At 39.9% G+C, this 27,291-nt stretch overlaps 1 protein-coding gene across 1 annotated transcript in view; it reads left to right on the top strand.

Moving 5' to 3' along the window:
- PHEX (phosphate regulating endopeptidase homolog X-linked) overlaps positions 1 to 13,686 on the top strand; it is a 105,732-nt gene extending 92,046 nt beyond the window's left edge. The window contains exons 17-22 of the mRNA XM_008505955.2: positions 2,610 to 2,677; positions 4,724 to 4,854; positions 7,756 to 7,821; positions 7,943 to 8,047; positions 9,830 to 9,906; positions 13,265 to 13,686. Coding sequence (XP_008504177.1) covers positions 2,610 to 2,677; positions 4,724 to 4,854; positions 7,756 to 7,821; positions 7,943 to 8,047; positions 9,830 to 9,906; positions 13,265 to 13,367 — 550 coding nt within the window. The 3' untranslated portion in view covers positions 13,368 to 13,686. The remainder of the gene's footprint in view (positions 1 to 2,609; positions 2,678 to 4,723; positions 4,855 to 7,755; positions 7,822 to 7,942; positions 8,048 to 9,829; positions 9,907 to 13,264) is intronic.
- Positions 13,687 to 27,291: the final 13,605 nt, after the last annotated feature.

Raw genomic sequence — 27,291 nt, 5'->3', positions numbered from 1 at the left:
AGATTAACAGTGGACCTTCACCTATGCCTGTTGAGGTGCATGCGATAATTTCCATGTGCAGAAGTGATTGCCTGAGCAGCCCCATGTGATACTGTTGCTGAGGAAGAGTAATTACAGGTCACATATATTTAATTTTGAAAAATCACTGTTTTGTGCAGTTCAATAACTTTCTATTTTAGGGTAAGATGAGACCATAAGAAGTTTCTGACAGCAGCTTCTGGAAGTTATTCTGCAGTTATATTAAGCCAGCTACTGATGAAACATATCAGTAATGTATCTTTGTTAAAAAAAAATCTGACTTTTAAAGCATCCTGGATTTGCTGTCTTCCAATCTAGATGTATCCTTGAAAACAGGAAATTTGGCAATATATGTAGAGAGACACGTTCAATATAGGAACAAATGAACTTGCATTCAAAGAGAATTCTTATGAGGCAGGTGACTTTCTAAGTGGTAATTTCTATGTGGTAATTGGGGATAGAAGAAAGTCCTTTCTTATCAAGGTGAACTTACTTTTTGCTGTGGTTATTGCAGACCTATTTCCAGCTTTGCTTTCTGAAGAGATTTCTCTGTACCCTGACCTTCTTCTATAACAATAAAGCTGTGGTTCTTTCAAAGAATTGTATTTTGCTCATTTCTCTTTTTAAAAGGTTACCTTAGCTTAAATTGGTTTTGCTTGAGTACCTATCAAAATGAAATTTGATAAACAAACGTAGCTGGTTTATATCAGACAACAGATTGCTTTTGTCCTTGAAATATTTTGGAGCTGTTTTCTATCTGCTTCAAAGAAACAGTACATGGCACTGGAACAGACAAATAAGGAAAAAATCATTGGCACTTGCTAGAAAACTGATTAACAAATATTAAGCATTTAGTAGAGTTCTAGTGTCCAGTTTTAGCATAACCTCTATAAAGCAGCTGCAACCATTTGCATAAAGGGAAGCTAAGTTATCACTTCTCAGTATACAAAATTGTATTTTAATGCCATTTGAATGCCATCTTTCATAGTTACAAGTCTTCAGTGCCAGGTGTATTGAAACAGACTTCTAGCTACTTGACCCAGTAGCTTTCTTAGGGTCTTTTTAGTCTCCCCAGTCTCAGAAAGTTCCCCTCTATCATGGTACCTGCTGGGCTGCACCTAATTTCTTCCATCTCTGCCCAGCTGTGCCCTAGAAGCAGAGAGCATGAGCAGAGCTGGGAACATTTCTGACAAGAATGTTGTTAAACTGAACAAAATGTTCAAGGGGGGTCACAGAAGCAAAAGCCAAAGATGATCCCAAATTTCATCCCATCTTTTGGAGCTGGGGAAAGCTCAAGGTGTGCCTGGGCAACAGCTTGTTCTTTGTCCCTGCCACCCTTGCTGACCGGAAATCCTAGAGGAAAAGAAAAATGTCTTTATTGAAAGGGTTTACTGGTTTTTCTGTACCTCCTTATGTTTTGTGCCATTTTTTATACTTCTTCAGCTGCAAAAAATCCTGTATAACCACTTAACTTCAGATATGGAAAACAAGTCTAACACAGTACATTTAGTATGGATAATTATCACTGTGTGCTGCACAAGATTACAAATTTGTCACACAAAAGGATGATATTTCCGTTGCTGAAATGTATAATTTTAACCAACATTTTTACTGAAGGTTTGCAATAGCACTTGTGAGAAAAAAAAAATGTAACAGTAGGGAAGATTTTTTTCACATGCAGATTACCTTTCAGGGAAGACAAAAACAAAGTGAAGAATTGTCATGGGAGTGGGGGAATTAAATCATATAATACTTTTTGGGCATGACTGAGATGAGCAATTAGTGTGCTATGGATCATTAGGTCCAGTAATAATATATTACTTCAAAACCCTCTGCCTTTCTCCTGTTTCAAACCAATGTGTTAGAAACACTTTAAGCTATTTTGAAGTATGGTATCTCAATAACTGAAATAATTAGAATAGCAAAAAAACAACAAATGAAAGGTGCATTTAGTAGATCACTTTCCCCCTGCAATATCCATTTGATATAAAAAAGCTCTCCCAGAAGCATGTTAATTTGGACGTAATGAGGGAAATATATTTGTCAGTCAGGAATAAAAAATATTTCTTACTATTCCTTTTCTCCAGTGCATTAGATCTGATTGTAGTTCACGTCCTGTTCATGTGCAGGTGGAAGGAAATTGTATGACTTCATTTTAAAATGGAAGGGAGATCTGTTTAATGCTTCACAAACTAAAGTTGGTAATTTTTTTGCTCCATGCCGTCACCGGATCATGGTGATGCTAAAGGAATAATTTCACCTCCAACTTTGTCCTGTTCTCTGTTAGAGTATACACAAGGCAGTCAGCTGAAGGAGACGTTTTGGAGCACATATGATGCTAATAAGTGATTTGATTAGAAGACTGAAGCATCACAATGCTTTTTAAAGCTTTATATTAAAGGTTGCTTTTGAACAACAAGGATTTAGTGTTCAGACTTCAATAACTTTGAGTCAGAATGGTGCAAGTATGATTTTTTAGCCCCATTCCTCACTCCAGTTTAAATAAATAATGAGTTTTCCTGAGGTCTTCTGTCCTTTGATGCTCATGAGTTGTGAAGACTTACTGAGGAAACTGCTTCTTTATATTACAGGTCATTAAGCTATGGTGCTATAGGAGTAATTGTTGGCCACGAGTTTACTCATGGATTTGACAGTAATGGTAAGTATTTGTCTATATGCTGATAACTTTTGTTTTGTTTTTTTAAGGAGTTGGCAGATCATAAAGATGAATTTTATAAGCTTTTGAATTTTTATTGTTGGTTTTGGGCTTTGTTTGTTTGTTTTACAACGCTGAATTGTGTGAAGAAAAGTTAATATTTTTTTTTTTTGACACTTTCTCTTTATTTTGAATGGAATCTGAAAAAACAACAGATTCAGAAAGTCCCAGCTGTGGGGCATAGGAGGACACAAAGGGATAAATTCTGCTAAGATAAAAATTACTTTTATGAAAGTTTTTAATGTAAATTTTTACTTTTTTTTCAAAAGACAATTACATGCAAATATTAAAATATAACATGGAAACAAAAGTGGAACAGAAAAAATATTGCAAAATATTAAAAAAAAAAAAAAAAAAAAAAGAAGAAATGGTCTGAAAACGTCAAATCAACTTTTCATATAAACTGTGGGGCATTACCACCACCTAACCTTGGCTATCTCAGTAAACTGATTTTTAAAATCTGTCTCCTGACAGAGACAGGCAGGCAAGAGAGAGAGAGAAAGACGAACCTCCTACTCCAAGGAGCAGTTCTTGGTGTCTGACTGATATCCCACCCTACTCACTGTCTAGAGAAACTTCTCTCCACTCAAAATATAGGGAGTTTAAGGAAAACCAGGCCTCTAGCTCTCTGCCTAACTGAAGTTAGGTTGTTTATGTTGTGTTACTTCGAATACTTGTTAAAAAAGGAAGTGAAAACCTTGTATGCTGGTGGCCCTGCTCCATGGCATTTTGCACAAGCAAACACTCCTGAAAGAAGAAAAACTTCTTCCCAAACTTGCCCTACCACTTGTGTATCATACAGGTTATGGTGCAGCAAGTCCAACTATGTATTCAGGTGCGTTGTTTGATTTCATATACCTGGTTTCTAAAGCTGACCTCCATCTGAATCTGGCATGGTTGAGAGATGCTGCTACAGAGGATGTTACAGTACATGGGTACTGGATGATTTTTCCATCCTGTAGTGCGATGTGGAGGGCCTGAATTTATTCCTCAGTGCAATGACCTCGAGGTCCATCAGTCAGGAATTATACAACCTTTTGTTGCAGTAACATAGACATAAGACATGTTAGAACTTTTTTTTGAGAGAAGGGTTGTTTGCCCATGTGGGTGCGACCTTGCTCTGTGGTTTGATCATTTGTTATGACTCCAGGAAAGAGAGGTGAGGAGCAGCCAGTGGGCATGATTCCACATACTAAAGCCATTCTCCTTGATCTTTTTATTTCTTTATTTTTTTCCCTGTGTGTTGCCTTGTTCAGGAGAGTAAATGCCCTAGAAATGTATTTATCTGTATTTGGAAGGCAAGAGTCTGGGCAAGGGGTAGTGGTGTGCATGGGAAAGCAAGCCTTGGGTTCCTCCCTGACTGCCTGGAGTCACAATGGAAGTCAGATCCTCTCCTCAAATGATACAGAGCAGGGACCTGGAACTGGATCTTCCATGAGCCATTGCAGTTACCATCAGTCTTGGGAATGGGATGTACATATTCTTTTTACTTCCCTGAACTGTATCCAAATGTTTGGGGTTTGTTCCAAGGCAAAAAACTTCAGAAGTTTCCATGGGATGGATTATTTTTTTTCCTGATCAAGCATATAGTTAATTAATAATACAGTAGTTATCATCAGGTTTGCAGAATCAAAGACATATATTCTGAGGATGAAAAATACTCACAATTATACTTACAAGAAAGCTCATATGCTTTTTACACTATGTAATTATAAAATGTGCTATAGAACTAATTAGTCATTACTAATTTTTTTTCCAAAAATGGAAATTATGATGATAAATAGAATGCCAGATTTTTACCAGCTACTTGAGTGAGGTCAAAATTTTTCTCACTGGTCCTGCCATTTTGTACACACACTTGCATGACTACATTCACCTCTCATTTCTGTGCAGATTATTGATTCCCAAACTGGAAAAATGCAAGTTTTTCTCCTACCAAAACCATTCCTTTTCTCTCTTTGTTGCTTTCTTCCTTCTTTCTTTTTCAAGGTCGGAAATATGACAAAAATGGAAATTTAGACCCTTGGTGGACATCTGACTCTGAAGAAAAATTTAAAGAGAAAACAAAATGCATGATTAATCAATACAGCAGCTACTACTGGAAGAAAGCTGGATTACATGTATGTAAACCACCAGTGATTGAACACAGCTTTACATTAGAAGTTTCTGGAGGTTTTTTTAAGTTATCTTTTTATAAATCCCAGCATACTGGAATATTAGGCTACCAACTTAATTTCTCACAAGAAATCACTTTTTGAATTGAATAATTGTGACAAAAATTGTCTGTCAGATTTGATTAGCCTCATCAAATACCACTACCTACACCCCGGTGACAGGGTTAAACCATTTGTCCCCATCACATGGTATTGGAATCAGAGGAAGAGGATGAAGTTGCTCAGCAGGGCCAGTCTAATTGCTGTGAGCATATTAAATGCTTTCTAAATATGATGTCCATAATGAAAATGGAGCAACAAATATTTTAAAAAAGAGGATAATGCATGTACTATAGATTCCTTTAGCCATTCCCCTTGTTATTTATTACAGCTATAAAATGGATGGATAAACCCTACCTACTATTTCTTCTGTGTGTGCCCACAGCCCCAATTTGTATCTCAAATGAAGGGAGTAGGATAGAAAAGGGTGAGAAAGAAAGTGGAAGGGAATGTTTTCTGTTTCACTGTCTATTAGAGCTATGGCCTTCACTGAAAATGTGCACATTATGTTAGTATCCAAAAGGAAGGATAAATAGGATAAATCCCAGATCTTCAGAAATCAATAATTAAAATTCCAACAATGTTGGCTGAGACATGATTTGACTCTTAGCTTTCAGAATAAAACCAATCTCTACTCAACTGCTTACATTTTAGAATGAGAAATAGAGTTATGTCTTTACCTTTTTGAGAATAGAGAGGTCACACTGAATGTCTAGCAATATTTCTAACTCTTCCCCTGGGCTTTTTGTGTTAGTCTCAGGGATAACAAGGCCATACTGTAGTCCAGTCTGAATTTCAACAACTCAAATTTGAAATACTTCGTGTAAGCTAATTTACAAATAAAAAATTTCAGAAACATTCCTGACTATCTGTATAAGCTACAAAAAAGCCACTTAATGATCATTAAAGCCTTGCCAAAGGTGTGACTGAGCTCTTCCCATGCTTCTGCCATTAGCTTGGACACTCCCTTTACCTTCTAGAGTCTCTTCAGATGGGGTAGAATGATGGAATTTTCCCCTCCAATGTAGCTACTGCCTTTCAAGCTGGTGGATGGGCTTACCAGAAAAATCCTGTAACCCATAGGCTTTTTCCTTCTGTTTCTATGGGATAACCTAAAGCACTCTTTGGAGAATAAAGGAAGAATCTTGATAGTTTATGCCATACTTTATAGCTTTTGTATGAAGTGTTGTGCATGACAGTACCCTTTTTTTCCCTGACATTTACATCAATATTTGTACAATCTGCAGGGTTTTGCCACCGTAGGAATATTTTACATGAATCAAGAAACCTATTTACTCTTCTTCTTTCTCATCCAGTTTACAATAAAAATGTCTCTAGAAAAGAAGTGTAATGAAAGAAAAAGTGGATATAGAAATAGCTTCAGAGTGCAGTAATCACATCAAGTAGTCTGATCAAATAAAAGGCTTATCATGGTCCTTGAGTCCTGTCACAAGCTGTCTGCACAGAGTAGTCTCAGATACCTGACCCAGAGCTGCCTGAGACTGGCGGGAAGACTTCTTCCACTTATTAAAATGACCTATGACCCAAGTGCCAGTGCTGGGTCTCTCTCATTTTATGCTCTAAATCAGTCTACTTCACAAGCCCACTGCAAGAAGAATGTATGAGTAGGCAGGCCAGAAAAAAACCCCAGCTAATGTCTGGTGCCACAGCACCTTTTTTCCTAAAAAAATCTCTCGCACTTCCTGAGAGGAGGGAGAGCTGGCTAGAAAAGGGTGCACTTATTGCTTCAGTTTCTCCTCTGTTACATGCTTGGGTGTAACACTGAACCCAAGACATCAAGCAAAATGCTCATCTACACTGTATAGTACATGTACACTGAGGTGTACATGTAGCTGGGTGTCCCCTAGGTCCTTTTACCTCTTCTCCCCAATTTTTCCCTTTTGCCCACCTGAAATGAGATTGGTTCCTGACCCCAGCCCTGCAAATCTCATTTTTGCTGTATGGGAGAGCCTGTCATTAGAGGATTTACAGGACAGCATTGACCTTCAGAGCTCTGCTCAAAAGTGTGTTCAATTACCTAGCTCATTTGAGGCACAGTACAGAGTAAAACTGCTTAATTACAAATACAATTTAGTAGCACAAAGCCCCTGGTTGGCTGGGGGATCCAAGATAATGCTGCACTTGCATTTGATTTCTTCATTGTGATGTGGCACTTAGTAATACCAGGAGACTGGCTTTTTTCCCCAGAAAGTTTAGATAGTGCTTCTTCTCACAATATATTCCTGTTGCAATTGCTATAGCTATTGCTCTTGCTCTTGGAATCGATACTGGGGAAAAGCAGCAGGCAGATATTTTTAGAGTACTAAATATGCTATAAATTTCAATTCTGTCTCTGACAGTTTTTAATTGTGCTGTTTTAGGTTATGACCTAAAAGTTATTTTAACATCTCAGCAGTACATAAAGAATTATGTAGGAAAAAAATATAGTCTTTTAGATAAAAGTTTAAGAAAGTGGCTGCTGGATCTCACACGCAAGCAGAACAAAACAGTCTTCAGGGGAATATTATTGATGTCCAGATGAAAGATCAGGGACTGGATTCTTGAGTGAATTTTATCTGCTACATTTTGTGTTGCAGAGATCTAGGACCAGTGCCAGGGTAACTCATCATGGAGAATTGTTTACTGACAGTTTTCACATTGAAGTTCAATTTTTTTAACCAGAGAAATGATGGTTGGAATTGGCTGAGGTCGTTCTCTCCTTGTTTTATTTTTTTGCTGGTTCTTGAAGTTGATCAAGAAGGAAGTTCAGAAATGGGTCAAGTGACTGATGTTCTTTCATTTTGTCAGGTGAAAGGCAAGAGGACTTTGGCAGAAAACATTGCAGATAACGGAGGTTTGCGAGAGGCTTTCAGGGTAAGTAGATGAAAAGTATCTGAAACATAGTATTATAAAAAAAATAAAATTAAATAAATAAGAAAAAGCTGTGGTTAGGCTCCAAGTCACTGAAAGACACTCAATATCTCTTTCTTATCAGGCATACAGGAGATGGATTGCAGAAAATAGGGGAGGAGAGGAAGAACCTTTACTACCAGGCCTTGAATTCACACACAACCAGCTTTTCTTCTTGAGTTATGCACACGTGAGTATTACAAACATGTTTCAAGTCCCCATCGATTAACCTGCACAATATACCGTACAGAAATAAGACTGCTTTGTTTCAACCATTTACATCAGCCAAACCCAGGTGGGTTTTTTTGGTATAAGCAGAGCCTTCTTCTCCCAGGACTGTTATTTCTTTTCTCTTTCTTTCTTTGTCGTTATCTCTCTCTCTCTCTATCTATCTATCCATGATGTTAGAACTCCTGAAATAATTCTTGATTTTGCTGTGTTGTCACAGCAGCTTTCTTTCCTCATGCTGTTTCCTTCTGCTGCAAGGGTCTTCTTGCATGTATTGACTCCTTAACCTCTTTCCATTTGATATTCCCATTTTCTGGTGCTTGTCATATACAGCAGTTTCTGATTTCTTCCACCACAGACTCCTGTTGCAAATGTGTCATCACCATTCACTACTGAGCATGTTATTCAGGGAAACTAATCAGCAATGAAGAAAATCTTAGTGATTTTTAACCCATGTTAATTTGGTGTACACTAGATATGCTGTATTAAGCCTTTGAGTTTAGAGTATGTGAGTTTCCAAAGAAAAACATGCAGAACAAGGGAGAGAATCAAGAATTATTGTGGCAGACTCCATATATGAGGAGGGAGAAGTTGGGCTATAAAACTTCTCCTGGCAGTTGTAGGAATGAATCATCTAAAGAAAGACCCAATGCAACTAACATTGTTTTTAAGCAACCCTGGCTGAAAATCCCTTCTTTGCTGAGTGTCGGTGTAGTAATTTATAGGTTTATGGGCCACTTAAATTTGACAGTATTGACCAATGTGAAAACTCCATTTTGGTTCTTTACTCTGAGATGAGTTTCACACTGTGTCAGTTTTTCTCCAGAACTTAGAAACCATGGAGAAGATCTGGGGGTATTACAGGACCACTGGAGGAATCGTATGTCCAGTGGACCCTTTGAGGGGAGGCACTTGCACAGTGAGAGCAGTGTAGACCTGGTACCCTTGACCTCAGCCTATTCCCACAGAGCTCAAGACACTCAGCAGACTGACTCAAATGGCCAGGGCTGTCTTCAGCCATCCAAATTGCACTGAAGTCCCCATAGTGGGCAGTCTGGCACAAAGGCTTTTGTCAACAGAAACATTCAACATGAGGGGCAACACTTTGTAAATCAGGGGTTGCTTAAGTGAGATTTTTCATGCAATGGATACAGCATAAGAGGTATTATTCAGATGTACAAATATTATCTCTACCCTGTTTTGTGGTCATTTGCAATTGGGTCAGGTATTGCATTAGGACCAGTGAATTGGGAACAACAGATAGAAACCTGAAAAACCTGTAATTTCAAAAGAAACTGACATTCTGACATGGAACAAATGTGTGAGGTAACATAGCTGCAGTTCTAGAGATGATGTGTCCCTTTTATACACATTACATAGCTTTGAGATCAAGCATGCTTAGTAATTAAGATGTCAGATGCTGCAGCAAAAGCTGAAAAGCAATATACCATTATAGAAAACTTCAAAATAAGAACTAGTAAAGTGACTTTGATTAGATGATGGGAATGAGTGGGTGAAGAATAACCTAGGCTAGAGACTAGATCCATTAAGGGATTTGAAAAACAAGGGAATATACCAACAGAAGAGTGCAAGTCAACAAAGATGAAAAAATAGGAGTTTGTGTCTTTCCCTTTTGTGCAGTCTGTAAGTCACAGGCATCTTAAGAACAGTAAGATTACATTCCACTTTACTTCCAAAGTCATCCCAGATAACATGTATATTTCTGCTTTTTATTTTTTATTAGGTAAGATGCAACTCCTTTAGACCAGAATCTGCGAGAGAACAAATATATATTGGAGCTCACAGCCCTCCTCAGTTCAGGTAGTGCAAATAATATATTTGCTTGGTATATAGACAGAATCAATCACTGCAGCACACAAGTGAAGAAATTTAGCATTTTAAGAGCAAACACAAAATTGGACTGTGCTCTTGACTTAGTTTGAAATTGAACTGGTTTTACTCACTTAACTTTCACTATTACAATTTCTCTTCTGGAAAAATGAGGGGCTTGCATTTACTTTCCAAAGCACTTTAACCAGAACGTGCTCTGATCCCCATGACCTATAATCATGGCTTGAGTATCTGAAATGTCTAACCTATCACTATTTTTTCTTTGTAATTCTGTGTTAGAAAACAATTAATATTAGAGGGGTCCTTGATTTAATCTGCCTGATTTCATCACAAATTTTAAAGTGAGTTCCTTGAATTATGTTGATAATCCAATGCAAAACATGTCCTGTAAGTTCAGCTCAAGACTGAATGCTTAATTACCCTTCAAGAGACACTTGGCTTGAAGGGGCTGAAGTAGTCCAGCTGTAACGTGTCTGGGTCCTTGCCCAAAAGGCCTCCCACAAGTTTTCATAACCACAAACACCCTTGAACCTCAAGAAGTAAAGGCGGAAAAAGGAGGAAGGTTTGAGCAGAGTTTATTCCTGTGCTTCTTCACAGAGTTTCTGTGAGTAAGAGCAAGGCTTTTTTGTTGGGAATGATATAATTTGTATTTACTTAAAGAAGAACCACGTGTTTTCACTCAGCCAAGTGCAACATTAGGTTTCTATTTGGCAGAAGGATGCTAACTCCATGAGCAGATTCATGATGGAGTTGTCTCCAATACACAGGATTAGTTGCCATCTGGGAACTCCTACCACCTTCTGTTGACTAAAGAGGGAGCTGGGATCCTACCTTCTCCATGGCTAAATTTAGGTGACAAGCCCCCTTTGCCTCAGTTTTCTCTTTATAAAGTAGAAATAGCACTACTCTCTTCACAGGGAGTTGTGAGGCTGCTTCATAGGTACCCTGACATGTTCCCTCAACACAGACACTCCAAAGCTGAAGATATAAACATGGCACGCATACCACACCTTGGGCTACTTATAACCAGAATGAATTAAGAAATAATGGAACTGGAAACAGGATGACACAAGTTTAATGTAAGCTAGCATTGCACATGTGTATGCTTGGTCTCAGTAGACTTCTATAATCTGCACTGAAACCTGCAGTGCTGTACCTTTGCAATGCCTGTTCCACCAGCTAGCTAAGGGAAAATTAGCTCAATATACAAATCTACATGCCTTTAAAGAAATAGGAATGCATCTTGACAATGGGCAGGATTATCAGGTTGGTCTTTAGCCTACAGAAATATATATTTTTATAATTCCCATCCTTGTTATGATTTTTGTAAAATAATCATCTCTTGCCTTTTAGTCTCCATATTTATTTACCTGTATTTATAAATTCTGAATAATTACAGAGCTACATTCCCATGGGATGGTGGAAATCACAAAATATACAGGGAATAGAGGATTCATGAGGAATACTCATGAGGTAATCAGGCTAAGGAAGAAAATTCTAGAGAAGATTAGATGAATTTGCAGTCTAGGAAATACAGACAAATTTTTTCTTAGTTTTTATGTGGAATATTCCTAACAAGCTGAAGAGAAACTCTGGCAGTTGTCTTTTCTTGCAAAATTGTATCAACTGGGCTAAAAAATTATATTATCTATTTCCCCTAACTTTGATTCATTTATGTCCCAAGACCATTACAACAGCAACATAGCCTTTACTATCAAAAAGGCCCAAAGAGCTTTTTAAAAGTAATTATAAAAAGTAAATCTAAAAGACTATAGAAATGAGCAATATATATCCTGGGCACAGGTGTGTGCATCTGAGCTAGTCATCCCAGGTTCTCTGCCCAGTCAAAATAATATTTTTTGAAAGTGTATGTATTTATAATCTTTCACTAAGTAATAAATTTGGAGTACTTAGCCTCTTCAAGTACATATTTCTATGCCTAGGGAGCTCAGGATGACCCACTCATGGGAAGATATCTCTGCTGTAGTTCAATGAGTTGAAATCCAGACAGCTCATTCTGATTCCACAGTTAAAATGTGGCAATATCAAACCATGGGAAGAAAAATCACATGTGTGGACACATAAAGGCCTTTCACTGGATAGTCTTCACTGGTTTCAGAGAGAAATGCTTGCTGTGGCAGGCAGAAGTCCTACCAACTTCAGCAGTTCTGTATGACCAGTTCTTGCAGTTCCTATCCCTGAATATGAATCTGCAATGTTTTTACAGTGAAGCTGTAGATCTTATTTGAAACCTAACCTAATTTTGTAATTCGCCTTACAAAACTGACCTTTAGACATTTTTTTGCCAGCTTACTGCAAATCTTCTTACCCACAGAAAGTCTAATCATTGTAATAAGAATGTGTTCTACCATGCTGAGTTACTCTGAGAAGCTGATTGTCTGCAGTGGAGAAAAATGCCTTCCCACTGCAAAACAAAGAGGTTGGAAAGGCATGCAATTAATATCTCAGTAGATACTTTTCTGCTTTTAACTCAGGATGCTGTTTACTTTAATACCATTGCAAATTTCAGGTTATAAATTCCAAGATGCTTAAAAGCCTGGGAAAAGTCAGCACAACAACACAATCCCAATCTAGAAATGGTAAAATAGTAATTTCTGACAGCATGAAATAATACTAACATGAAAGCTGGAGCCAAGGATAACTGCATACCAAGTGTGAGCTCTCTCCCTGTGCCTGGAGGTGTCAGTCTGGGATGGAGACACATTGTCTAGCTCCTGTGAGGCAGGGATGCTCTGCTTTTTCAGCATCACACCATCTGCGATAGAAGCAAGAGAGCCTGAGAGCTGGTCAGAGCCTCAGAAAATCTATTGCCAAATATGACAGAGGAGTTTTGGTGCTCTCAGGTGCTAGGCTGACCTGACCCAATAAGTGAGGAAGAGGGTGTTGTGGCAAGAATCTGGCTGGCATGAGCTGTACCAGATCACTTCCAGCACACCCACAGTCTGTCCTTACAGTCTCCTGCTCGCTGGGCTGCAGCATTTTGGCAGCTGCTGGAAGAAAGATTCCACTGTGCAATGCTACCTTGCTGCCCAGGGTCAGGCTAGACAATTGTTCTGAATGACATAGAACCCAGAAAGTGCAATTGTTTGTTGTTGAGTTTTTAGCAAAGTGAGATGCTTCTCAGAGAACTGAGTGAAACAAGACTCTCTGCGCATTAACATTAAAAGGGAGGGCTTCTCCTGAATTTTTGCTTTTATTTGTGGAAAAATGACAAGGGAAGCCTGGAAATTCAATCTGAGGTGAGCACTCTGAAACACTTGCAGGCTTGAGGTGTTTAACACAAGACAACCCACTTTTCTCTTTGCAGAGTTATTGGTGCCATGAGCAACTTTGAAGAGTTCCGCAAAGCTTTCAATTGCCCAAGGAACACGACGATGAACAGAGGGGCAGAATCCTGCCGGCTCTGGTAGAAGATCTTTCCAGGTCTTCTGTCAAGAGAAGTCTGCAATGTCAACTGCTGCACCTGAGCTCAAGCCCTCTGCTAAAGTTTCAGAATAATGTTCTGCAATCTAGAGAGATGTAACTTCAAATGCATCTTCCTTATCCATGCTGACGACCCGCATGGGTCTAATCACTCTCTATACAGAGCCTGGAAACATTTGAAATAGAGGAGGACAGATTTTCTTAAATAAACAATAAAAAATTTAAATAAACTAACTCTTTTTATCCATAGAACTGCTGCTTATCTTCAGTTACATGGCTGTTGACGGATAACTGCCATTATCAATTCTAATTCCTGATTTATAGTTGAGCAAGAGGTAAATGCTAAAATCCACTTTCAATCTATTGCTCTGCAGGGATGCCATACAGAATGCTCCCCCACAAAATTTATTCTTTCTGGATGAAGTAATTCATGAGACCTGCTATAAAGCCAGCTCTGATTTGCTGTGTGGTACAGCATTTTCATAACTTAAGCTGTCACTGCCTAGCAATGCAATAAATGATGTTGTATGATGTAAAGACACATGACTTTATATAAATTCAGTTTAATATGTCAGATTAGTGCCTCAGGTTTTGGAAGAGTTTCAAGCTGAGAAAGCACCTCATGGCTTCCATCTGCTAGAACTAAACAGGACAGATACTTGTCAGAACATGGCCTTTTCTAAATTAGGAACAGCTTATGATAAAAGTCAGTGTATGGTGAAAATCAGAGGCTTCCAGAGGGAATTCCCAGCCCCATAATACTCAGAAACAGCACAGCAATTTTTCTTGTTTACAGTATGAGCAGGTTTTTTCCCGAGGGGTTATATTTACCTTGAGCTGCGGGTAGTTTCACCTACATTTGTTTTTAAGCCTGAAATACTATATCAGTTTTAATTTAGGGATTTCTTAGTATCTGGGTCTTACAGAGGAATATAAGTAGTGAGCATGATTGTCTTCATGCTCTGGATAGAGCAGGTTGAGTTATGATTTTAAGAATGCGTGACTGAAAAACAGTGCCAGTAGTATTTGTGTTGTCTAGATAAAAAAGAGCAATTAATGAGTAGAAGACTTTTAGATATAGTATAAATGTCATTGAGTTTTTAATTTGACTTCCAGCAGTATTCATAAAACGCCATCTTTTATTGTAGCAAAAAAAAAATTTACACATAATTATTCCAAAGGGGAGAAAACCAAAACAGCTCTTTCTTCCCCAGCAGAAAGAGACGTATTCAACTGGTATTTATTTATATTAATTAATTTCTGTGGGGGGGAGTTGTTTCAAATGAAGAGAGTTTCTTCAGACTGATTTAATTACTGCAAATCTATGTATGTCTCTTTTACTATATACTTTTATATATATATATATATATATAAATGTGTTCTTCTATTTGCTTAAATTTTATTTTATCAGTACAGAAATGTTAGTAAGAAAGCTTTTTTTTTTTTACAAAGATTGGTCAAGTATTGTCCAACAATCAAAATGGAGGAAGTTTCAGTTGAAGCTGTTTTCACAGATAGGGTTAGTTTGTCTTTATAAAGAAGGAGGAACATCACAGAAACATTATTTATGGAATGAGACCCTAAAGCTCCCTTTCAGAGCGAAGGAAGCAGAGACTCCCGAACTCAGGGCACTGTTGCTGCTTTGTAGAAACAAAATATTGATTTAGCTCCAGGACTTTCTTATTTTATTTTTTTTCCCTGAAAAATTCAAAATTTCCTTGAGGAAAAGCAGTTTTGTTTCCTTCAAGCCAGCTCTGTTCCCAAGTTCCATGGATTACAGCTTGTCGTTGGAATTGCCACTACTAAATTTTGTACCCTGGACATATTTTTCACATAAACTGTTAAGATGGCAGCGTTTTCATAGAGACTTACCTTAAACAAGCAGGTATGGGTCTTGAGCAAAGTGATACTATTTGCCTACTAGAGGAAAAGTTCCTTAGGAAATTGAGTACTGTGCTGAATTCATTCCTGAGCTAATAGGAGCACTGATGATGTTTGATGTTGGCTGAACAACTTGATGTTGGCTGCTTTGGATCAATACCACAAAGTTCAGGGCTGACATCCTGGCCCCATGTAAGGTGGTACCAATAGAGTTGTTGTTCTTAGAAAACTCAAGACATCAACTGAAACACTTATCTTTCTAATTTATTAGGGTATGCAAAGTTGGTTTCACAGCTTCAAGTTTTCTAGTTTTATCTCTCAGGTCAGAGATGCATTTGTAAGAGCTCCACTCTCATGGCTGTTTTCCAGTGGGGTAGATTCTGTCATTTTGTTTATTATGGGATTGTTTCTCTGTACTAGATAGCGATTTCTTCTAAAATGCCAGATGATTGCTGCCTTAAATGTCACTCTTGCTTCTTGCTAGGCTCAGGTCTTTCATCTGAACTGTGGTATGCATATTCCCAGCAGCACAGGAACCACTGCAAAGGTGCCTCATCCTTGCTAGGGCACCTCCTACAGCAGGCAGAGGGCCAGGTCCTGGGCTGAGGGAAAGCAGGGAGCTGGAGGGTTTGGGGACAATGCACAAGGAAAGAGGAAGAGAGGAGAAAAGGGTATGACCAGGTTTGGTACCCTGGTTAAGCAGCTGAGATGGGGTCAACATGCTGGCAGGAAAGCCAGAAGTCCTTGCTGCTGATCAGCACATTTGTTGGTGGTATCCTGGTCCGGGGAATCCTTGCTATTGACTCAGGTTTTCAGGGCCTTGGGCTTAGGTCTTGCATATGCCCATGTAAGGATCCAGCCTCACTTGTCTGCTGTTTACCTCAAACCAAAGAGCCAATAATGCAATTTACACTTCACTTCGGAGTCACTGTTCACTTTGGAGTCAGCTATTTAGGTACCAGTTGGAAAGGAAAGCAAAGAATAATTAAATGTGTTCTTAAAGCTTGATCACCGAGAAAGTGATGGTTTGTGAGGACTCTTCCCATTGCCTGTATTTTATCAGACTCCCTGGCCCTGCCTTCCTTTCACATTTTGCCTCTTAAGTCTGTGCTAGCAATGCCTTGCTGTGTTGCTGTCAGACTCACTTTACATCTATGCAAAGAGATCCTTCACCATACATGTTCTTCTCCCACAGCTTTTAAACTGGTACTTTTTAAAAATTGCCAGTAATTAAATCTATACCATTTCTCCTTTAAGTGTATTGTGAAATATTTCTTCCTATTGGCTTCTCCTCCAGTGATCAGGAGGGAGAGGACCACCTCTGAACAACACACTTTCACCTGTGTAAATCTGAAGAGATGTTTTTCTACTGTGTAGATGTAGGGAAACAATTCCTACTCCTATCCCATGTCCCCTTCCCTGAATATAGGTAAACCTCTTACCTCTTCCCCATCCTCCCCTCCTTCTCCTTCTCCTTCTCCTTCTCCTTCCCCTTCTCCTTCTCCTTCTCCTTCCCCTTCTCCTTCTCCTTCTCCTTCTCCTTCTCCTTCTCCTTCTCCTTCTCCTTCTCCTTCTCCTTCTCCTTCTCCTTCTCCTTCTCCTTCTCCTTCTCCTTCTCCTTCTCCTTCTCCTTCTCCTTCTCCCTCCTCCTTCTCCTTCTTCTCCTTCTCCTTCTCTTCCTCCTCTTCTTGCCCTCTTCTTCCCATCCCCTCTCCTCACTACTACTCCTCCTCTCTCCCCCAGAATGCTAAAACACCACCTTGTACACTGTATTTCTGGTGATCACATTGTAAAAGAGCTTTATACACAAGTAGCTCTCTATCTATCATGTTATGACACTAAATGTTTGAATTATTTATAAAGTAACCAGGTGGTCTATGTATAACATTTTGTTGAATACTATTCAACAAATTACATGCTTAGAAGTATGTCACAGCAATGTTTATATATATATGTCTCCAAAGAAATATTAAAAGACTGACAACTCCAGAGGCAGAACAATAGTGAATTAAAATGTCTATTGTGTTTATGTCTTTTCAATCTGGATTTTTATTTTGCTAGTCATTCTATTGAGCTTTTTCTTTTTTTCTTCTTGCATAATACATTCATTGTTTTAAGACAATTGTGTTAGCCAATAAAAGCCAAAGTGATGCAAAATTTTCCTATGCTTGCAGTGTGGCAAAAGCTGATTTACCTATCTCGGTCCAACTCTACACTGTTACGTCTGTAATAGTCTTTATAAAACATAATAAAGAGCATAATGACCTGGCCCCAGCTTCTCAAGGCTCCTATTGCTGCTTCACAGCCTAAGAAGGACCTCCGCCCTCAGAGAGACCTCTAGACATCTTCAGCCTGAGTTTAAGTTCCACTTCTCCCCACTACTTGCTGGAGGCAATTAAAATGAACACAGGACAAACTACTGTAGAGGAGGGCAGAAATTGCAGATCAGGTGGCAGAGGTGTCCCAGCGAGAAGCAACTGGAGCCCAGGGAAGGGAGGAACAAGATCCAGCTATCTGTCAGCCTCATTATTCTCCTCCAGCCTGCTTGGACCTGTCTTGATCCATTCTTTGTAGCTTCACCTGCTTTTCCATCACTTGAAAGAATTTTCCAGAAATGTTTTTAATGGGATAACCCTAACACTCTGCCAGCCAGCACAAAGGAGCAGTTTCTATGATTTGCACGCTATGGTGTGACAGCAAAGCTTTGCTGCTCTTCCTCACCATCTACTTCTTAAGCCTGACTGAGCATTTGTTCCAGGGCTGGTCAGGCACAGGGACAGTGCCAAGGCCATACACAATACCAGCTTAGCTCTTCTGGGCTGAGTGCTCTGCTTCTTGGGCTATGACCAGTTTCCTGACACTACCTGGGTGCCTGTGAGCAGCACTGGTGGCCCACCTGAAGGCAGCATGAAGCCCGTGAGCAGAGAGGAGCAGTTGTGCCTGCTTGGGATAATGACTGAAGCTTGCCTTACTCTATCATTTGAAAGATGCTCTGTGACAACACAGACAGGCAGAACCTGTAGCTTTCTGCAGGAAACTCTCCACACAGCTCTTGGGTTTGGGGTGGAAGGGAGATTTTTGACTTTGAAAACTCAAATTTTTGTTCTGTCAACTACTTCACAGCACAGCCTTACCAACATTTCTATGGGCAAAAGCAAAGGCTTATGTGGAGAAAGATCAATTAACAAAGCAAAGGTTGGGGTTGGAGCATGAATCTAGCCTCAGCATGAGGAAAATATTTTGCTTAACTCTCATGGGGTTTGCTGAGATTGCCTTCATCTTGGAAAGATGCTTTAACAATGGCTATAGATTGCCCTGAGGAATTAATGGTTTATCTCATTCTGCAAGAGCCTGGTTCACTAATCAGACAATTTAATTCCATTTAAAATGTAATATATATTTAAAAAAACAGAAAAGAAATTAAAGACTCCTTAGAGATTCTCCAACAGAGCATTATGTTTTATTAAATATAACATCAAAGTTGGAAGTTACTGAGAATCAAGATAATGTGTTACACTAATTTGTGATCAAAGAGATATAATGATATAATTTTAATCATCTGTCAGTACTGCAGCTGAAACAGCTTTTCATACGAACCTGAATATGTACATAGATCTATACATTAAGTGCAGGTGTGAATGCAGGTGCAGATTTTAAAGAATGTCTCTAAAAATTTAATCACATCCATATCTACTGTTTAACTGGTGAAAAGGTGACCTGTTTAATAAAGCTTGGGGAAAGGGATTTAAAAACTTTTTCTGCCAAAAAGTTTATTTAACATAGCAGTGCTGCTGTGAGCAATGACAGTGGTCTTGGTTTATATGGATGATGCATATTCATCTTTTGAAACGTGAGTAGCAGAAATTTCAGCATAGGAATCTGAAAAAATACGATGTTGCATCCTCTGACTTCAAAACAAGGAAAGTATTAGAGTAAAATCACACACACACACAAAAATAATATCTTCTCAAGCACAACAAATATGGAAATACGAATATATTGATATATGTCATGATAGGCAATTAAAAAGGTGCTCTTGTAGAAGATGCATGTGCTGAATTTGTCCAGGAGAATGGTTGGCAAACGTGCCAGATCTTTTCTGGTGGGAGCAAAACCTGAGCATAGGTCACCTGTCTACCTCTGTGACTCCCTGGGGACTGTGTGGATATTACAGCCCAATCTTCTGTGGGGGTCCCAGCACCGTGTTTGCTCAGAGCTCCAGGGGCTGGAAGGGGTCTCTGCCTTTTCAGGGTGTCCAGAACCTCCAGAACCCTAGCTCTGACTTCTAGCTTTATGCATCTTCTCCATTTTTTTCTCCTAAACACACAAAGCAGTTAGAGAATCAACCAATCTTCATATCATGGCATTTTAAAGAAAAAAAAATAGAGGATTTGTGGATCCATGCAGCAAAACAATGCAGCATCACCACCTCTTTAAGCCACCCACAGGTTTCTGCTCTTAATCAGACACTTAACATGTTTACTTTCATGTCATTCTCCTAGAATGGGGCATCAGTGGTTTGCACTGGGGTGAGGAGAGAAACACACAAAGTGATCTCTGGATAAGACAATAAAGAGAAATTAGAAATTATTTTCTATAGTGTTGGAAATCATTAAAAGATTTTACAAAGCATTAGTACAAGTACTGCTATAAAAGAAATCATACATATATATGGGCACAGCACAGGAAGTCTGTAAGCCTATGCTATTTAATGGCATATACAAATGTAAGAAATATGAATTATTAAAAAAAAAAAAAAGAGTATCAGGGTAAAACTCTGACTCACTGACAATTGCTTTACATTTGTGAGGCCAGCACATTACTGCTTTTAGATAACTACAGATAGCCTTTATTGATTTAAAAATATTTGTTACATTTTCTTCTAGTCAGAAAAAGTTCTGGCATTTGGGATTTTCAAAAGCTGCCCTGTCCTCAGTCATTTACATAGAATTGACTCTGTTTCCTCTTATCTAGAAAGTTTTGCATTTTCAGCTCATTAAACACTTAAAAAGTTACTTTATCACTTTATGGGTATGTCCTATGGAATTAAGTGTAGGCTTATTTATGCCACAGAGACATTTTATGTCTGTGATGAGATAAAAATTTCATGTTACCAGATTGCCAGTGCAGCGGCAAGGACAGGGCCAGCTGTGCAGGCTATACCAGTGTTTAATAGCCCTTTAAATTAAAATGTTTCTTCAAATATGTAATCTAAACCTCTCCTGATGCAACTTGAGTCCATTTACTCTTGTGCTCGCTACAAGGAAGAAGAGGCCTCCCTTTAGTTACACCCTCTTTACAAGTTCTTAGAGGATAGAATCATAGAATCACAGAATGGTTTAGGTTGGAAGGGACCTTAATGATCATCTCATTCCAACCCCCTGCCATGGACAGGGACACCTCCCACCAGCCCAGGTTGCTCAGAGCCCCATCCAGCCTGGCCTTGAACACTGCCAGGGAGGGGGCAGTCACAGCTTCCCTGGGCAACCTGTGCCAGTGTCTCACCACCCTCACATGAAACATTTTTTTTCTTATCCTTCCATTTCCTTTCTTTCCATTTTTATCCAACCGAAATCTCCTCTCTTCAAGTTTTAAACTATTTCCCCTTGTCATTTCACTACACACCCATGTAAAAAGCCCAACCCCAGCTTTCTCATAGGCCCCCTCTAGGGATTGGGAAGTCACTATAAGGTCACCTCAGAGCCACCTCTTCTCCAGGCTGAACAACCCCAACTTCCTCAGTCTGTCTTCACAGGGGAGGTGCTCCAGCCCTCTGATCATTTTAGTGTCTCTCCTCTGGACACATTCCAGGAGCTCTGTGTCCTGCTTATGCTGGGGACTCCGTAACTGGACACAGTGGGGTCTCCAGGTGGGGTCTCACAAGAGCAGAACAGAGGGGGAGAATCACCTCCTCTGACTGTCTGTCTGTGCTTCCTTTGATGCAGCCCAGGACCTGGTTGGCTTTCTGAGCTGCAAGTGCACACTGATGGCTCATGTTGAGCTTCTGGTCTACCCTCACCCCTGCGTCCTCCTCCTGAGGGCTGTCCTCAATCCTTTCTCCTCCCAACCTATATTCATGCATGGGATTGCCTTGACCCAGGTGTAGAACCTTGAAATGAGGAGGAGGAAGGAGCTTGGCCTAAAAAGATCTGTTCTTAGCTGCTGGGCACACCTTGGTTCACACATGGAAGGAGTGGTGCACGCACCAGTGGGCTACCCATCCAGCTGCCAGGGTCTTTCTGTTTCCCCTCCCTCCCCACCATTCCACAGCCAGGTTCTGGGGCACTGCTGGCCTTGCTATCATCAGCAGCTCCCCTCCCTTGCAGTAGTGGCAGCTACCCCTCTGGAGCCCCTCTGTGCAGAGTGCACATATGTAATGGTCATAGGCTTGAAAAACTTTGGAGAAACTTCTTTACCTCAAGGGTGACGGAGCACTGGAACAGGCTGTTCCAAGAGTCTCCTTCTCTGGTTACGCTGAAAAACTACCTGGATTCCATCTTCTACCTGGATGTGAAATCTTCTCCAGGTGAACCTGCTTTAGCAGTGAGGTTGGAGTAGATGATCTCCAGGAGTCTCTTCCAAGCCCAGCTGTTCAGTGGTGCTCTGAGCAGCACACACGTGCCTCATCCCTATGCACAGAGTGTGGTGTGCTCTGCCTCCAGCCTGCCCACCAGCTTCTCCTGCTCCCCTCTCCCTCCTGCAGCCAGGAAAAACTAGGCCAAGCTGGAGTGGGGAGGAAGGAGTGTGGCTCCTTCCCAACCCACCCCAGCCAGACAATTCCACTGGAAGGCACATATGGCAGCAGCAGCACGTAGCAGCACTACCCCATCCCAGCCTGAGACAGCAGAAAGCTGTCAGATCATTTAGAGACAATACAGGGAACATTTCTCCTCCTAGCCTGAGTTGAAGTAAAATGCCATGGTCTGCCTTCAGCTGAATAACAGTAATTATTATTATTTTAGCTCTTCAGCATGTGAGAGAAAGGCAAAATACAGAGCTACCCTTTAGTCAACACTTTCATTATTTCAGCTGGGTTTTGCTTTCTTCTGCAGTCAGCTCAGCAGCAGCCAGCACTCCAGACCCACCAGCATATTGCTTCATGCTAGAGCAACGTGTGTTGAGGCAGTCACTGTGTCTATATTCAGCACGTTTATTTGGCTTTGTTTTAATAAATCCAGTAATAGGCTTTCAGAGGCAATGAAGGGAAAAAAAAGAATAATTTGAAATCAAAGCTGTTGAAAAGAGTACAATGCAAGCACAGTAGAGAAAAGTGTGATTTTGGAGGTCTGTGCAGCTGTTTTATTTCTTTAGAGGATTTTAATCAACCTGATTACATGGGGAAGCAAAGGATTTTTTAAAATAGTATAGTGATAATCAGACAAAAGAGAAAACAAACGGGTATTTTCCCTCTCTCATATCCCTCAGTTTTATTTTTCTCCCTTTGATGTGATTTTATAAATAACAGTGTCATATTAGCTCTTTTAATTAAAAAAAATAGCCATGCTGGGCTTTTTCTAGGGAAGCAATTTCAGTCTTTGCCCACTATATCATCTAATCAAAGATATCCTTAAATGCTTTCAAGATTGCCATGACTGCACCAGTTCAATTGCCATCAGTATAATGGCTTTCCCAGTGGATTGGAAAAAACTGTAATTGGACAAGAATCCATTCTTTCAAGTGGGATTAGCAGCTCTGCTGCAGTCTTCAGGGTCTGATGTTCTTGTCATGCTCTTTGTGTATCTGCTGTCACTGTTAAGAAGTATCTCTCCAGTATCACCCTTTGAGCTGGGCTATACAGGCACAGCAAAGGGGAGAAGCATGAAGAAAGGCCACCTCTTCCTGTCGTCAGGAGAGAGATCACAGAGACCTTGAGGGATGGAGGACTTTATATGTTGCCTTGGGCTGCCCAGGTCCAGCCTTGATCTCTCCCTGCTTTTATAGGTGTAGGAATATTGACCATAAACACAGAGAAAGGTGTTACTTCTGTTTGAAATCCAGTTGTCCTTGTGTTAGATGAACAACCCTACCTCAAAGTTTTGCATCATCTTTTCTGCCAATTATAAGGGTTCCCTAATATATTGCCTGTGCTCAGCTGCTAGTGAGGGAGTCTTTTCTCAGCAGGACTTCTCATGCTTGCCCAGTCTTAGAACTTGCGCTCTTCACAGCAAATGGAGGTGTGGTTGGTCCAGCTCTGATGGGAAGTCAAACATTCATTTTACAATATTTAGAATTATCTATTAAAAAAATCAAAATGTTACTAAGGGGAAATTGTATGGAGAAGTGGCATTTGCTTCTGGGTCTAATAGGATTCCAGTCTAAAAAAATGCTCCTTTGTTCAGCTGCATAGTGTGGCCTTAATGGAGGAATTAAAGTGGGAAATTCTGTGGCCTGTCTTATTCCAATACTCAGATTTGATATTCATAATGTTCCTTTAGGACCCTAAAACTAGCGAGCCAAAGAATAAGTCCCATTGGGCCTTTTCTGATCCTCTGGGAAATAATTTCATTTATTAAATTTGATGCCTCCAAAAAATCAGATTTTTGTTCTTCTTCAGAGAATAACATTTCCACCAAAATGACTTGGAGCCATGTCTTTTCAGAAATAAATATATGCTTTTTTTCAGCCCTGCCACAGGATCAAAACTTTTCAGAGCCCAACTTCTAGTGGGATGGTGTTTGTGATATTGTTCAACAGTGTACATCGCATAAAGCACAGGGAGTTCCAAAGAGGAATGCTTAGCTTGGGTAGGGATAAACCTTCACCAGCATGGAGACCACAGGCATATTGCTCACCTTCTGCCAACAACCCCCATACCACAGCTGGGTCACTGGAAGCAGCTACAGCAGAACCAAAGCACCCAGCTGCTAACCAGCTGGCAGGAGAGAGGGAGTGCATGAGGGATGTTTTATCTGGAGAGAGATAAATGAGTGAAATATCCTTGATGTGAAGAATATAGTGGGATAGGCCCCAAATGAAAGAACAGAAGCACTTGCACCTAATGTCTCCTTATCAATGTTGAATTTCCCAGGAGTTCAGTCAGCACCTGAAGAACGCCCGAGATTTACTTGGCTCTGCTTGTGCAGAGAGTGGATATCAAAAAAATTACATTTATTTAGAAGGAACATTTAGTCCTGAAGACAGTTTGGTTTGATACATGTAACTTTAAAAATAAGCTTCAGTTAATTCTGATAGGACTTAGCTATGGTTGTATAGTAACGGAAGTGGAAGAGCCCTTCTCTTCTCTTCTCTTCTCTTCTCTTCTCTTCTCTTCTCTTCTCTTCTCTTCTCTTCTCTTCTCTTCTCTTCTCTTCTCTTCTCTTCTCTTCTCTTCTCTTCTCTTCTCTTCTCTTCTCTTCTCTTCTCTTCTCTTCTCTTCTCTTCTCTTCTCTTCTCTTCTCTTCTCTTCTCTTCTCTTCTCTTCTCTTCTCTTCTCTTCTCTTCTCTCCTCTCCTCTCCTCTCCTCTCCTCTCCTCTCCTCTCCTCCTCCTCTCCTCTCCTCTCCTCTTCTCTTCTCTTCAGAATGACACACAAGTGGTAAAATTTTAAGTGCAGCACAACAGAGATATGAATCTACAATAAAACTCATGAATAGTTAAAAGCGAGGGTTTAAAATCTGTTTTTGCAAGTTAGACAAAAAAAGGAAGGGTTAAGAAAGCAAATCCTGAGTAGGACTGAGGATAAAATATGCAGTAAGAATACAAGGAGATCTAAAATGAACCTTTTATGAAAGCCTTTTCACTTGCTAGGCAAAGCTCCCAGTCCTTGACTGAGGTGGTTACACAGACATTAACTCGGAGAGAATCAGACAAAAATATCATATTAAGTGAGAAATAGAAAGGTGATTCTCAAGCTGATGTGGGAAGAGGCTGTAAGAGCTAAAGAAACATGCTATATTGTGGGAAATGAAGACAGTAACAGTCATATCATACTAGAAGAGTCTTTCATTGGGGCAACTGATTACAGGGATGATGCATAAATGGGCCACTTCTAAGCATTGTACTATTTTGCCATATGAAACTGGAATACAACTGGAGAGCTGCTGCCTCAGGTCCCTATCATGGAAAGAGCAGCATGCCTGAAGTTGGGAGCTGAGGAAGCAGTCAGGCTGGCTCTGGGCATTCATACAGCAAGCCCCAGGTGTAAATTTGTGGGTAGGGGTGAGCTTTGTTTTAGTAGCAAATGAAGTGAAACTGGAACTTTTACCTTATGCAGCACAGCTACAAAAATATAGAAAGAAAAAGAGAGAAAGCATCTGCCATCAAAGGCAACAGGAGATAATTTTGGCAAGATAGCTGGTATCAGTTCTTCTCTCAGCCTTACAGTGACAACCTCAGTGACAAAAATCACTTGGAAAAAAGACAGGAGTCCAGAGAGCACCTCCATCCAGAGTCAATGTTTTCTCTTCCTGCCATTTTCACACCTGGTGTCTTTCATGAGAAAATACCTCAAATTTCTGGTAGCAAAGACAGGCAACGTGTTGAACTCTTAATGAGCTATGGCTTAATTCACATGAAATATGAAGATTAGTGCCTGGCAACAAAACAGAATCTTCAAAGGAAAGATCAAGAACACTTTTTGTCTTCTTCTAGGGTTTTTATATTTACATGTTGGAAACATTGTCATTTTTCATGAAGGGAAATGGGAATATAGCCCTTATTGTTTTCCAAAATTTTTTTGCACCAAGATGCTTCTATGAAAGCCTTAGGGAGCAATGGTTTGAAGGACACAGTACTTTGTCCCCTGAGTGTGTGCTCAACCACAGACTTTTTAATTTATTTTTTCCAGAGCTGTCTTTCATCTTTCCAAACAATGATGTCTCACATTTGACAGAAGTGGTAGCACTCCCAATTATTGAATCCAATTCCACACAGCTTAATTAATAAAGTGCTTATCTTAATGCCCCATGGGGAAAAAAACAAAAGTTTTCCAAGTAAAAATACATATAATGTGCTGGCAGAATGTTAAAATACAATCAGTAATTAATGTGCATTGTGAGATAAAAATATAGAGCATGAGTTAGAGTTTGGGAAAGGATTTGAGATGCATAGTAATGAAACAGAACAATGACTTTTCTCTCTCTCTGATGTCTCTTATAAGATGTTGTTTTCTTTGAGGATTTGCAATCTTCCATGGAGGGCTGACATCTGGAAATTATCCCACTCCATCTGGGTGCTGTTTCCAAGTCTTGAAAGATTTAGAGGCATTTTGCTCATTCCCTTGTGTAAATGGCTCCAGTGAGTTCTTCCTCAGAGTTTTTCTTTGTACCAATGGGATGAATTTAACTAATTTACTGTAATGTAAGAAAACACAGAGATACTAGAAGAGCAGCTGAAGTTTAAATTAGCAAGGGACATGAAGGACAACAAGAAGGGCTTCTACAACAGAATTGCAAAAGGAAAACTAAAGAAAGTGTGAGTGTGCTGCTAAGTGGAACTGGAGATCAAGAGACAAAGAACACAGAAAAAGCAGAACTAGTTTGTATTTTTTAACCTTTTTTTGCTGCCAAAGATTGCTTTTAGATCTTTCGTGCCCTTGAACCCTACTGCAGAGTCTGGGGAGTACAGCAATACCCAGAGGTGAGGATGACAAGGGTAAGGGAGCACTTAAGCAAGTTGGACATGTATAACCCAGATGAACCAGATGGGCTGTCTCCAGGAACACCGGGGGAGCAGGCCAGCATTACCAGGTAGCTGCTCTATAGCAGCTTCAGAAAGGCAAAAAAGATTGGGGTAAGTACTCTTGGAGGTCCTGGCCAGGAAATAGCCAGTATGGAGTTACCAACAGCACACTGTGCCTGAGAGAACTGATTGTCTTCTGTGGTGAGACAGATGACCCAACGAGGAGGAAATAGTGAATGTTGTATATCTTGATTTCAGCAAAGCCTTTGGTGTGGTTCCACTTAGTCTCCTGATAGCCAAATTGGTGAGATACAGTTTGGCTAGTGGCCAATAAGCAATAAGGTGAATAGAAAATAGTCTGGACTACTGGTCCTAAAGGATGGCAATAGATAGTACCATGTGCATCTAGGTG

The sequence above is a fragment of the Calypte anna genome, chromosome 1 (genome assembly GCF_003957555.1).
Source record: "Calypte anna isolate BGI_N300 chromosome 1, bCalAnn1_v1.p, whole genome shotgun sequence".
In the NCBI taxonomy this organism is placed as follows: domain Eukaryota; kingdom Metazoa; phylum Chordata; class Aves; order Apodiformes; family Trochilidae; genus Calypte; species Calypte anna.
The sequence above is the reverse complement of the archived record's forward strand: the minus strand, read 5'-3'. Positions and strand labels throughout refer to the sequence as shown.